Source organism: Hyperolius riggenbachi, chromosome 10 (genome assembly GCF_040937935.1).
Source record: "Hyperolius riggenbachi isolate aHypRig1 chromosome 10, aHypRig1.pri, whole genome shotgun sequence".
Lineage (NCBI taxonomy): Eukaryota > Metazoa > Chordata > Amphibia > Anura > Hyperoliidae > Hyperolius > Hyperolius riggenbachi.
Genome location: NC_090655.1, coordinates 199,140,747 through 199,153,951, shown reverse-complemented (window position 1 = coordinate 199,153,951; position 13,205 = coordinate 199,140,747). Strand labels below are relative to the sequence as shown.

Genomic DNA, 13,205 nt, shown 5'->3' with positions numbered 1-13,205 from the left:
AAAAATGCTTGCAATGTAAAAAAAAAGTGTATTGATGTGATTTTACTATTTTGCAACAAGATGGCCTCAGTCATTTTTTTAATGTGCCCTGTAAGCATACTATGTACACTTACAGGAAATGCACTGGGAAACTTTTTTTTTTTCACAATGATCATGCGGCTTCTCTTAGAAGCCGCCGATCATTGCTTTGGGGACATATATCAATGAATTCATATATATTGATCTCCAGGCGAGCAGGCGGAAACGTGAAGGAGCGCTTGTGCATGCGCAGGAGCGAGGGGGAGCGTGGACAGTGGCGGGGGTACATATATCTACACTCCAGGTGGGGAAGTGAAGTTTAAAGGGGCTTAGATATACTTTACCCAGGCGGGGAAGTGGTTAAAGTTGGTATAACTAATGTCATGTTTACAGTTTATGGCCTTCATAAAATTGCCGTATTTCCCTCAACCCCAAATTTGTTTGTGTGTAGGGGACAAGGGGAGTCTGTACATCTTATGGCCCAAATAATACATGGGTTATCTCTGCTTCCTGTCCAAGGTTACAGTGACACCTGAGGCCCCTGCGGAGCATAACCGCAGCAGAGCACCCTCACCTGTTCAGCTAGCATGCTTTGAGTCCTCCCTGGTTGTGTCCCATCTCCTGGCTTGTAACTTGCATCATCACTGGCACCCTCGGGGCAAACATGCACAGGGGTCACGAAGAGGGGATGCCAGCGACAATACAAGCCAGGAGATTGGACACAGGGGGCGTAACAAAAGACCCTGCGAGGGATGCAGATGCAGGGGGGCCAGAAGCTGCAGGGGGCCCTATGGGGGAGAAGTTTATTTTTCCTGTCCTGAGAGACTGACAACTAAGAGCACGGAGAGAAAAACTTTCTGCTGCCTGCACAATTGTTCTAATGACTGCATCTTCTCAGCCACTGATAACGCATCATACAAAGATTTGTAGACAGTCCCTATTCAGTGTGCAGCAAGGTCTTGTGTACAGCGCATAACTCCCAACCTCTCTACCCCTCACCAAGTGCTGTGTACTGCAGTGATGCTGCAGTTCTGCTCCATAAGAGGTGGTCAGAGTGAGTGTAATTAGTTAAGGCTGGGAGCACACTCGTCTGTCGGATTTCTGTGTGTGTTCCGGTGATTTCTAGTTACGCCCCTGATTGGACACAACCCAAGGAGGACTCGGAGCATGTCAACTGGAGAGGTGAGAGCGCTTCACGCAGGGGACGCTACTCTCCTGGGACCCTGGAGGCGCAGTAGATTAGAAAGGGAGACAGCTGGGGGAAGACACTTCACAAGACACCATGAATATTCTCCAGGCTGAGTATTTTCTTTTCCTGATTTTTGTCTTCTAAGACTTCTTCAGTTTCTAATGCAGAAATTCCTGATAGGCTTCGCTGGATGAGCCTGTGTGCTGTCTACCAATGATGATCCCTAGTGACAGAAGGAGTAGGAGTGGGTGGGCATAAACAAAGATTCTTGCAGTTGCAGGCCTGGTACATCAGTTTATCTGCAGCATTGGCTCTTGTAAACAGGGATTGCATTTAAAAGTGCAGATATCCTTTACACTAAAAACTTGACTTAAAACTCAAGTTCAGGCTTAGTCTTCTTGAAAAAAGGTATGGTACTTGTCCTGATGTATATTTTGATGTAGGAAGGACTGGAAATAATGTTCACCTTCACTAAGTTTCTGATGAATACCATTTAAACAAACAAAATCTATGTATAGGGTCTGTTACTGTTAACATCATAATTATCTCTAATTTTATTTGCTTGTTGTTATTTCTTCTTAGGGTTCAAACTCTTGGGCTGATGGGTCACCACTCAAATTTCTGAAATTACCGGGCAACATCCTTAACAAAATATTTGGGGGGAAACTATGCCTGAGCCTCAAACTTGGAGGTAAATATTTGCCTTATAACTGTACATACTGTACTGTTCATAAAAAACTCACATCAACTCCAAGTCAAAACAAGTTTTATCTGTGGAAGGTGTGTGTGTGTGTGTGTGTGTGTGTGTGTGTGTGTGTGTGTGTGTGTGTGTGTGTGTGTATGTGTGTCTGTGTGGTGTGTGTGTGTGTGTGTGTGTGTGTGTGTGTGTGTGTGTGTGTGTGTGTGTGTGTGTGTGTGTGTGTGTGTGTGTGTGTGTGTGTGTGTGTGCGCATTGTTCACATCGACAACTTCATGCAAAAGGAAGGTTTATAAATGTCCTATTTCTGCACTTTTACTGTAAGTAGGACGTTTATAAAATCCAACTATTCCACTAAAGCGCACATACATGCACTTGTGCATTTGAAACCTTCAGCATATGCCATGAAGTGGTTAAAAAGAATACTGACAGTCAATGGCATAGCTAAGAAGCTGTGGGCCCCAGTGCAAGGTTTACATTGGGCCCCCCCAAGCACTCTATATATTACAATTCATACGACACACCAAAATCAATCAAGGAAAACCTTAGTGTCAGAGGTGCAAGAAGAGGATGGGAAACAGTGTGTTAATGATCACTACTATTCAAAGCATCTATAGAAGTGAATATTATCAGCAAAGGACCAATAAAGAGCTAAAACTGTTGTTAAGGGTGGGCCCATTAGGGCCCCTCTAGCCCAAGGGCCCCAATGCGGTTGCAACCTCTGCACCCCCTAATGCTACGCCACTGCTTAAAGTGGATCTGAGGTCAGAACTTCCTCTCTGCGCTAAAAGATTAAGCACAGTATGAAAAGCTCTGAGGCACTGTGAGTCATGCCTACTGATTACACACTTGTTACACTGAACTGTAGCTAAATAAACACAACTCAGTGCAGCTGATTTTCACAACATTTTTATGTGGAGTGAACATTTTTCAGTCTGTTCTTTGCAAGAGCTTGGCTTCACTTTAAAGCTAAATTAAAGAATAGAATAACATAATTGTTTCCCTGATTTTTCTCACCCACAGTTATTCTATTTGCTTTTGTGCCAAAGTAATGTCATCTGTGTAAAAATCACAAATTCCCCAGCATAGAGTACAACAGGCCTAGGAGCTGACATTGCAATAGAGATATTACACCAAATACAGTTCAGAGCATTCTTACAATGAGGAAAACTGTCTTTTCTCTGTTTATAGTGATATTGAATTCTGCAAAAAGAAAACATTTTTGCTATGTTTGGTCACACGTGTCAACCACAACTGGTGATCAAAGGACAATCTGGGAAGCTGTGCAACAGTGAAGAACATAGCTAATAAACTTCTCAGCAAAGTGAAGCACAGTCTTACAGTGGGTTGCAAAAGTATTCGGCCCCCTTGAAGTTTTCCACATTTTGTCATATTACTGCCACAAACATGCATCAATTTTATTGGAATTCCACGTGAAAGACCAATACAAAGTGGTGTACATGTGAGAAGTAGATCGAAAATCATACATCATTCCAAACATTTTTTTTTACAAATAAATAACTGCAAAGTGGGGTGTGCGTAATTATTCGGCCCCCTGCCCTGACTCAATACTTTGGAGAACCACCTTTTGCTGCAATTACAGCTGCCAGTCTTTTAGGGAATGTCTCTACCAGCTTTGCACATCTAGAGACTGAAATCCTTGCCCATTCTTCTTTGCAAAACAGCTCCAGCTCAGTCAGATTAGATGGACAGCGTTTGTGAACAGCATTTTTCAGATCTTGCCACAGATTCTCGATTGGATTTAGATCTGGACTTTGACTGGGCCATTCTAACACGTAGATATGTTTTGTTTTAAACCATTCCATTGTTGCCCTGGCTTTATGTTTAGGGTCATTGTCCTGCTGGAAAGTGAACCTACGCCCCAGTCTCAAGTCTTTTGTAGTCTTCAAGAAGTTTTCTTCCAAGTTTGCCCTGTATTTGGCTCCATCCATCTTCCCATAAACTCTGACCAGCTTCCCTGCCCTGCTGAAGAGATGCACCCCCCGAGCATGATGCTGCAACCACTATATTTGACAGTGGGGATGGTGTGTTCAGAGTGATGTGCAGTGTTCGTTTTCCGCCACACATAGCGTTTTGCATTTTAGCCAAAAAGTTCCATTTTGGTCTCATCTGACCAGAGCACCTTCTTCCACATGGTTGCTGTGTCCCCCACATGGCTTGTGGCAAACTGCAAACGGGACTTCTTATACTTTCTGTTAACAATGCCTTCCTTCTTGCCACTCTTCCATAAAGGCCAACTTTGTACAGTGCATGACTAATAGTTGTCCTATGGACAGAGTCTCCCACCTGAGCTGTAGATCTCTGCAGCTCGTCCAGAGTCACCATGGGCCTCTTGACTGCATTTCTGATCAGCGCTCTCCTTGTTCGGCCTGTGAGTTTAGGTGGATGGCCTTGTCTTGGTAGGTGTACAGTTGTGACATACTCCTTCCATTTCTGAATGATCGCTTGAACAGTGCTCCGTGGGATGTTCAAGGCTTTGGAAATCTTTTTTGTAGCCTAAGCCTGCTTTAAATTTCTCGATAACTTGATCCCTGACCTGTCTTTTGTGTTCTTTGGACTTCACGGTGTTGTTGCTCCCAATATTCTCTTAGACAACCTCTGAGGCCCTCACAGAGCAGCTGTATTTTTACTGACATTAGATTACACACAGGTGCACTCTATTTAGTCATTAGCACTCATCAGGCAATGTCTATAGGCAACTGACTGCACTCAGATCAAAGGTGGCCGAATAATTATGGACACACCATTTTGCAGTTATTTATTTGTAAAAAATGTTTGGAATCATGTATGATTTTCATTCCACTTCTCATGTGGCTGGATGGTGTGATGGTTAAGGGCTCTGCCTCTGACGCAAGAGACCTGGGTTCGAATCTCGGCTCTGCTTGTTCAGTAAGCCAGCATCTATTCAGTAGGAGACCTTAGGCAAGTCTCCCTAACACTGCTACTGCCTATAGAGCGCGTCCTAGTGGCTGCAGCTCTGGCGCTTTGAGTCTGCCAGGAGAAAAGCGTGATATAAATGTTATTTGTCTTGTCTTGTCATGTGTACACCACTTTGTGTTGGTCTTTCATGTGGTATTCTAATAAAATTGATTCATGTTTGTGGCAGTAATATGACAAAATGTGGAAAACTTCAAGAGGGCCGAATACTTTTGCAACCCAGGGGTCGAGTCCTGCGTGAACGCGGGGGGACGGCGTTCACCCACTTTTTTTGGACAGTGGACGCCGTCCCCCCTAGCACCCTGGAGGGGAGCAGCACAGCAGAGAGGAGCATTGTGCGCAGCGTGGGGAAGGGTGGACGTTTCCCCCCCCTCCCTGACCTTGGGGCTCCTCTCCGTGGCTCTCACCTCCATAAAGAATGCGGCGGCGGTGACTGGCAGCGGCATCAGTGGGCGGGACTTACCTACCTCCTCCAGCGTTCTGGGTTGACGCTGTTCGTGCAGCTACTCTGGTCTTCACTAGACCAGAGTAGCTGCACGAACAGCGTCCACTTGCCGGAACGCTGGAGGAGGTAAGTTCCGCCCACTGATGCCGCTGCCAGTCACCGCCGCCAGCCACCGCCGCCACATTCTTTATGGAGGGGAGAGCCACGGAGAGGAGCCCCAAGGTGAGGGGGGGGGGGGGACGTCCGCCCTTCCCCACGCTGCGCACAATACTCCTCTCTGCTGTGCTGCTCCCCTCCAGCTGGGGGGGACACCTATTCACCTGGCTACATATACTGGGGCCACTATACACCTGGCTACATATACTGGCCCACTATACACCTGGCTACATATACTGGGGCCACTATACACCTGGCTACATATACTGGGGTAACTATACACCTGGCTACATATATTGGGGCCACTATACACCTGGCTACATATACTGGGGCCTCTATACACCTGGCTACATATACTGGGACCACTATACACCTGGCTACATATACTGGGGCCACTATACACCTGGCTACATATATTGGGGCCACTATACACCTGGCTACATATACTGGGGCCACTATACACCTGGCTACATATACTGGGGCCACTATACACCTGGCTACATATACTGGGGCCACTATACACCTGGCTACATATACTGGGGCCACTATACACCTGGCTACATGTATTGGGGCCACTATACACCTGGCTACATATACTGGGGCCACTATACACCTGGCTACATATACTGGGGCCACTATACACCTGGCTACATATACTGGGGCCACTATACACCTGGCTACATATACTGGGGACACCTATACACCTGACTACATATACTGGGGACATATACACCTGGCTACATATACTGGGGACATATACACCTGGCTACATATACTGGGGATACCTATAGACCTGGCTACATATACTGGGGACACCTATACACCTGGCTACATATACTGGGGACACCTATAGACCTGGCTACATATACTGGGGACACCTATACATCTGACTACATATACTGGGGACATATACACCTGGCTACATATACTGGGGACACCTATACATCTGACTACATATACTGGGGACATATACACCTGGCTACATATACTGGGGCCACTATACACCTGGCTACATATACTGGGGCCACTATACACCTGGCTACATATACTGGGGCCACTATACACCTGGCTACATATACTGGGGCCACTATACACCTGGCTACATATATTGGGCACATATACACCTGGCTACATATACTGGGCACATATACACCTGGCTACATATACTGGGCACATATACACCTGGCTACATATACTGAGGACACCTATACACCTGGCTATACTGGGGACACCTATACACCTGGCTATACTGGGGGCACCTATACACCTGGCTATACTGGGGACACCTGAACACCTGGTTACATATACTGGGGACACCTGGCTATACTGGGGACACCTATAGACCTGGCTACCTATTCTGGAGACATCTATACACCTGGCTACCTATTCTGGTGACATCTCTACATCTGGCCACCTATTCAGTGGACAACTATACACATGGCTACTTATACTGGGGACACCTATAGACCTGGCTAGCTATACTGGGGGTACCTATTTTGGCAGAACTGCTGTCAGATCTGTATTTTTGGGGAACCGCTGATGCCAGATTACGTGTATTTTGGGGAACCGCTGCCAGATTGTGTATGTTGGGGGACCACTACTGCCAGATTACATGTATTTTGGGTGTTACGTGTATTTTGGATGATCCACTGCTAGGTTTCGCGTATTTTGGGGAACTGCTTCCAGATTATGTGTATGTTGGGGGAACTGCTGCTGCCACATTGTCTATTTTGGGGGAACCACTGCCATATTATCTGTATTTTGGAGGAACCTCTGCCAGATTATGTGTATTTTTGGTGAAATGCTGTCAGATTACATCTACTTTTTGGGGATACACTACGACAGAGCTCAAACTTCCCCTGGCAAACCTTTTATACCACTGCTAAGGCCATGTATATTTGGCCCCACCCATGACCACGCCCACGCTATGCTTGACCACGCCCATTTTTTGGCGCGCCGCGCTAGATTTTTAGGGTGAGTCCACTCACTTCTTTTTCCAGGACTAGACCCCTAACCCACTGTATATCATTTTCAGCAGCTATCCAGCAAATTATTGTTTGTCTCTGCAAGTTCTTATAGTATGGTTAATTTATTGGAGTACAGGGGAAATTTGACTATAGTGCCAATATGAAAAATCTAATCACCTTTAAAGGTTCTACCCCATCTTCCTTCTGCATACATGTAAAAAAGGCACCTGCTAAAAAGGTGGTAGGAGTTTGCTGCAAGTAGAAATAATTTCTAGAATAATAGAATAAATTTACCAATATTCTACTACTGAATTTTAATGGTAAAATATGGGTAATATTTAGCAATACTATAGCTAAACCTAACCCTACTCTCACTCAGAACCCTCCCTCTATTGATGCATAACCCTAAGACCACCCATGGTGGTTCCTAACCCCTAAGCCTCCCCCACCCAGTGGTGCCTAACCTTAAGACCCTCCCTGATGATGCCTTACCCTAAACACCCCTGGTGGCGCCTAACCCTAAACACCCCTAAAGCTTTCCTCCCCCTCTACTGCAAAGCCGCTATGTGTGGCAATCTAGGTACGGTAAATTTCTGTGCCTGGAGGGGTCCGATTAGCGGCAGTGAGTTGAAATAATCCTGGGCGCCGGGGCTTGCGGGAAGGCAAATAGCGGCATTGCATTGCGGAATAGCAGCATTGCATTATGGAAAAGCTTGCAGAAATGCAAATAGCGGTATTTCATTCCGGAATAGCGTCATTGCATAGCGGAAATGCAAATAGCGGCATTGCAATGCAGAAATGCAATGCTGCTATTTGCATTTCCACAAGACCCAACGCAGATATTTCTAATCACTAACACTAGAAATGTACCTTGATTGCCATATATTGCGGCCATTATAAAAGCCGCCATTTGCGGCAAAGAAGGGGGAGGCATATTTGCAGAGAGCATTACTTCATCCTTTTTTCCTGCTTCGCTTCCTTATTGCTGCTGTGGTGAAACTACCTATCCATGTCTGTAGCTCTGTATCCCTGTATCTCTGTCTCCCTTCATTCTCTTATTCTGACTGATAGGTGCTGGGCCCTCCCCCACACAAAAATTCTGGCAATTCTGGCTGTTCTCCAATGTGACGCCACACATGCATTGTATCCAGGCACTCTCCCAGCAGCCTCCTCACAAGTAGAAGGGCTAGTGAGGCAGCATTTTGGCTACAATAAGCCTGCTCAGATGTATCCTCACGGTTTCTTTAATTTAGGGAACTGAAGGGGAAAGCCACTTTCATTTGTCCTTTATGTTTGTAAGGCATCCTTTCTTTCTAAAAGTTTTCACAGGTTGGCCCACAGTTTCAATTCCCTTCCAAGGTGTGTACGTATTATTTAAATCCTTTCTCTTTTTAGGCGATACTTTTTGGAACCAGCTGAGCTGTACCCAGAAGCTCCCATTTATCTGCATATATAAGCCAACTCAACCATGGGGCTGAAAGCGGCAATGAAGATGATCTGCGCTCCTGAATACTATTGAGAAGACTTTGATCATTAACAAACCTGGTTGTTGCTACAATAAGACAAGATGCTCCTCTTGGGTCATGTGGTGCCCTCTGGGAGTTACATGATATTAGATGATATTTGACCTCGCCTCCTCACCTCCCCGGTATTGGCCTTGATTTTAGAGCTGATGTAGGACTGGCTTCACTGCTCTATCTCCTATAAACTGTTTGGGATGTGGTGGCTACAATAATTAAAGAGTACCTCCAGGGTAAAAGATCTATTATGTCATGATCTATTTTAATGATGCCGGACTCAGGAAGAGATTGGGGGGGGGGGGGGGGGAGTGTCTCAGGGTTAATTAATTACCCGAAAGGCCATAATTCATTCATTCATTTATTCAGGTGAGTGCTACAACCCCCTCGGAAATGCAGCCATGGCAGATTTCTGCCAAAGGCTCTGGCCACTCCCATCTGCATGCAGGGGGCGGGCCATGGCAATGCAGGTGGAGGTTTCCAACGAGCATCTGAAGACTTTGGAAATATGGCCACGACTGCATCGCTGAGGGGGGGGGGGGGGGGGGCAGAGCGTCACCTGAGTAAGAATTACAGCCAATCGGGTAGGTAATTAACCCTGAGACTCCCACAATCTTCCATCGTTAAGACCATGATTAAGATTAAAGTGTACCCGAGGCAACAGGTGACGCGATGAGATAAACGTGTATGTACAGCGCAAAACATATTTATAACCAGGCTGTTTCTCTTGTTTTATTTTTTTGCTGCCTGAAAGAGTTCATTTTCAGGCATGCAAGTGACAGCTTCTGTCTTGTTGGTACCTTGTCAGGAATTTAGTAAACCTCACTGATAAGCAGACTACAGGTATAAAAGCTTTCCTGGCAGAATACAACTTATGCGGGCAGAAAAATGTCAACAGTTCTGAGACCCTTAATTGACTGCCTTTGAGCACAGACAATAAAACATTCAATCTACTTTGTAAATGTCTGAATAGAGTACTGGTTAAGGGCACTGCCTTTGACATGGGCGACCAGGGTTTGATCCTGGCTAGGGCCAGTACCTATTCAGTAAGGAGTTCAAGGCAAGACTCCCTAACACTGCAGGGTGGCCTCCTGAGCGCGTACCAGTGGCTGCAGCTCTTGAGCGCTTTGAGTCCAACAGGAGAAAAGCGCTATACAAATTATCGGAATATTAAATATAAAATAAAACCATGGGATATCAAAAAAGGTCATTTTTAGGAGTAGGAGAATAAATACAATTGTTTATCTCATCAGTTTATTTTCACCCTGGGTTCACTTTAAAGAGACTCAGAGACGAAATAATATAATAGATTTATACATACCTGGGGCTTTCTCCAGCCCCATCCGTTGGATCACTCCCACCCACGCCCCTGTCCTCAGCCTTTTCTGTCGCTGGTACCGGGTCCCGTAACTTCGGCCAGTCTCAGCCAGTTTTACTCCCTCCGTCTCTCCGGTGCCTGCCTTATGCATGCGCCTGCGCAGTACAGAGGGAGCGCACTGCACTTGCGTCGACTGGCCGAGGTTACGGGACCCGGTGTCAGCGACAGAAAAGGCTGAGGATGGCATCGTTGGAGCGATCCATGCGGATGGGGCTGTAGGAAGCCCCAAGTATGTATAAATCTATTATATTATTTTGTCTCTCAGTCTGCCATGACCGGCTCTCCTATACTGGGGGTATTCTTCAAGGGTAGGATTTAGAACGAGGGGCAGGGCTTATAACTGAAACAGTGCTTGAAATTCTGTAGCCAGTAAAAAATAATGTTTGTTACCTATACAATGTCCAGAGGATTTAAAAAGTAGCCTTTGTAGTTCTGTATTGATTTTTAAAATAATTGCAGCTTTTTTTTTTTAAAAAAAGTAAAAACTCCTCATGTTGCTCATAATTATGTGCAAATTCCTCTTTATCTATGCTGTTAAATATATGCACTTTGCCACATCAAATTGCATTTTAATATCATAAATGTTTTTGATGAACAGATTTAAAGGTAACAATGAGGTAAAGTAATCGCTACTCAAGGGGCATTGAAAACAAGTACATGGTAATTAAATATTAAAGTGTCACATTGGCAGTGGCGTAACAATAGGGGCTGCAAGGGATGCAGCCACGGGGGGCCCAGGGGCAGGAGCCAGGAGGGGAAGCATTGCATGAAGGTGGAGCGATACCCACACACAGCGGCGGGTAGGGGGGCCACTCCCCCCTCTCTTACCTTGGGCTCCCCCATCAGTGCTTCCTCTTCCGGCATTAACTAGCAACAACAGCAGCAGTGTAAAGGGAACGTGGATCTTCTCTGTATCAACGCCCGATGACGCTACTTCCTGATAAACAAGAAATAGTGTCATCGGGCGCTGTAACAGAGAAGAACCTCCGGCGTGGAACACAGAAGTCCGCGTTCCCTTTACACTGCCGCTGTTGTTGCTAGTTAATGCCAGAGGAGGAAGCGCTGATGGGGGAGCCCAAGGGGAGAGAGGGGGGAGTGGTCCTTCTCCCTGCCACTGTGTGTGGGCATCGCTCCCCCTTCATGCGCTGCGTCCCCTCCTGGCTAAACTGTGGGCACCCAAGCCTGGCTATACTGTGGGCACCCATTCTTGGCTACACTGAGGGCACCTATACCTAGCTACACTGAGGGCACCCATACCTAGATATACTGGGGGCACCCATGCCTGGTTATACTGTGGGCACCCATACCTAGCTATACTGTGGGCACCCATGCCTAGCTATACTGGGGGCAAACATGCCTAGCTATACTGAGGACACCTATACCTAGCTATACTGAGCACACCTATACCTGGCTTTACTGAGGGCACCTATACCTGGCTATACTGAGGGCACCTATGCCTGGCTATACTGGGGCAGCTATACCTGGCTATATTAGGGGCGGGCACCTATAACTGGGGTGGGGGGTAGGGGGGCCCCATACAAAGTTTTGCAGGGGGGCCCAGTGATTTCTAGTTACACCTCTGCACATTGGTAAATCACATACTTGAAGATCTACAGAGTCCACTCATTTCAGATAAATTGGCCCTTAGTCAATTCACTTTTTCTCCTCAGTTCTCTCCTAGGTGATATTTTCACACCTTATCAATAACATTGATTTGATTTGGTATGGACACATCCTCTCTCTTTATCTGCCCTCTCCTCTGAGCCCACACATCTTGTTGATGAGAAATATCTGTTCTTTCTCCAGAGGTGATGGTCCTTTCAGTAAACATTTAACCCTCCCTGAGCTGGAATACTTCAGCAGATGGAAGATCTGTGCAGCCACTGCTTTCCCCCATGGGGTGCTGAGAATTGTCTAAGGAAAGCCTTTTGTGTAGAGTCTTTGTTTACAAGAGAGGTGACTGAATGTTTGTCACCTCTGTCAATCTCTTGCTGTCTGCTTTATCCAGACTGCTTCTCCTGTGTGTAGAGAGACCAACTGGTGCTACATTAGTGCTGCCTTCCTCCCATCCCACTATTATTGCTAATACATCATCTTCCACAGCACTTTACAGAGTATATATAGTCATGTCTCTAACTGATCCCTCAGAGGAGCTCACAATCTAATCTGTACCATAGTAATGTGTCCGTTGTTGTCAAGACAAGACAAGACAAATAACATTTATATCCTGGTGGACTCAAAGCGCCAGTCTAGCTTATATGTATGTTTTTGGGATGTGGGAAGAAACTGGAGTGCCCAGAGGAAACCCACACATACACAGGGAGAATATACAAACTCCATGCAGATGGGACCCTGGCTGGGATTCGAACCGGGGACGCAGCGCTGCAAGGTGAGAGTGCTATTCACTATGCCACTGTGCTGCCCACCACTTGGTAAGATATACAGGCTAGAGCGAGTTTACTTCTTAGTAGGTCCTGATGTGCCCCCATCAGGGCCAGCGCTACCATAGAGGCAAAGGAGGCAGCTGCCCCAGGGCTCCAGAGCTTGTAGGGGCCCCCAGTGGCTACAAGAGGAAAACATTTTTTTTCAAATCGGCCTTATAGTTTTTGAGAAAATCAATTTTAAAGTTTCAAAGTAAAAATATACACATTTAAAAACCTGCCGACTTTAATGGTTGATAGCAAATCCACCTTACATGCTAGAAACCCTAAATTTGCAGGATATGTTAAGGAGATCATTAAGAATAAGAGGAAAAAACAATTTCAACAATCCAAAAAGACCTTATAGTTTTTGAGAAAATCGATTTTAAAGTTTCGAAGAAAAAACGTATACTTTTAAATGCGGTAAATGTCACTTTTAGTAGCAAACCTAATGGTAGTG

General features: G+C 45.8%; 1 protein-coding gene across 3 annotated transcripts in view; it reads left to right on the top strand.

Moving 5' to 3' along the window:
- LOC137534202 (snaclec botrocetin subunit alpha-like) overlaps positions 1-10,887 on the top strand; it is a 32,420-nt gene extending 21,533 nt beyond the window's left edge. For all 3 annotated transcript variants that reach the window (XM_068255604.1, XM_068255603.1, XM_068255602.1), the window contains 2 exons: positions 1,790-1,898; positions 8,826-10,887. In XM_068255604.1, coding sequence (XP_068111705.1) covers positions 1,790-1,898; positions 8,826-8,908 — 192 coding nt within the window. In that variant the 3' untranslated portion in view covers positions 8,909-10,887. The remainder of the gene's footprint in view (positions 1-1,789; positions 1,899-8,825) is intronic.
- Positions 10,888-13,205: the final 2,318 nt, after the last annotated feature.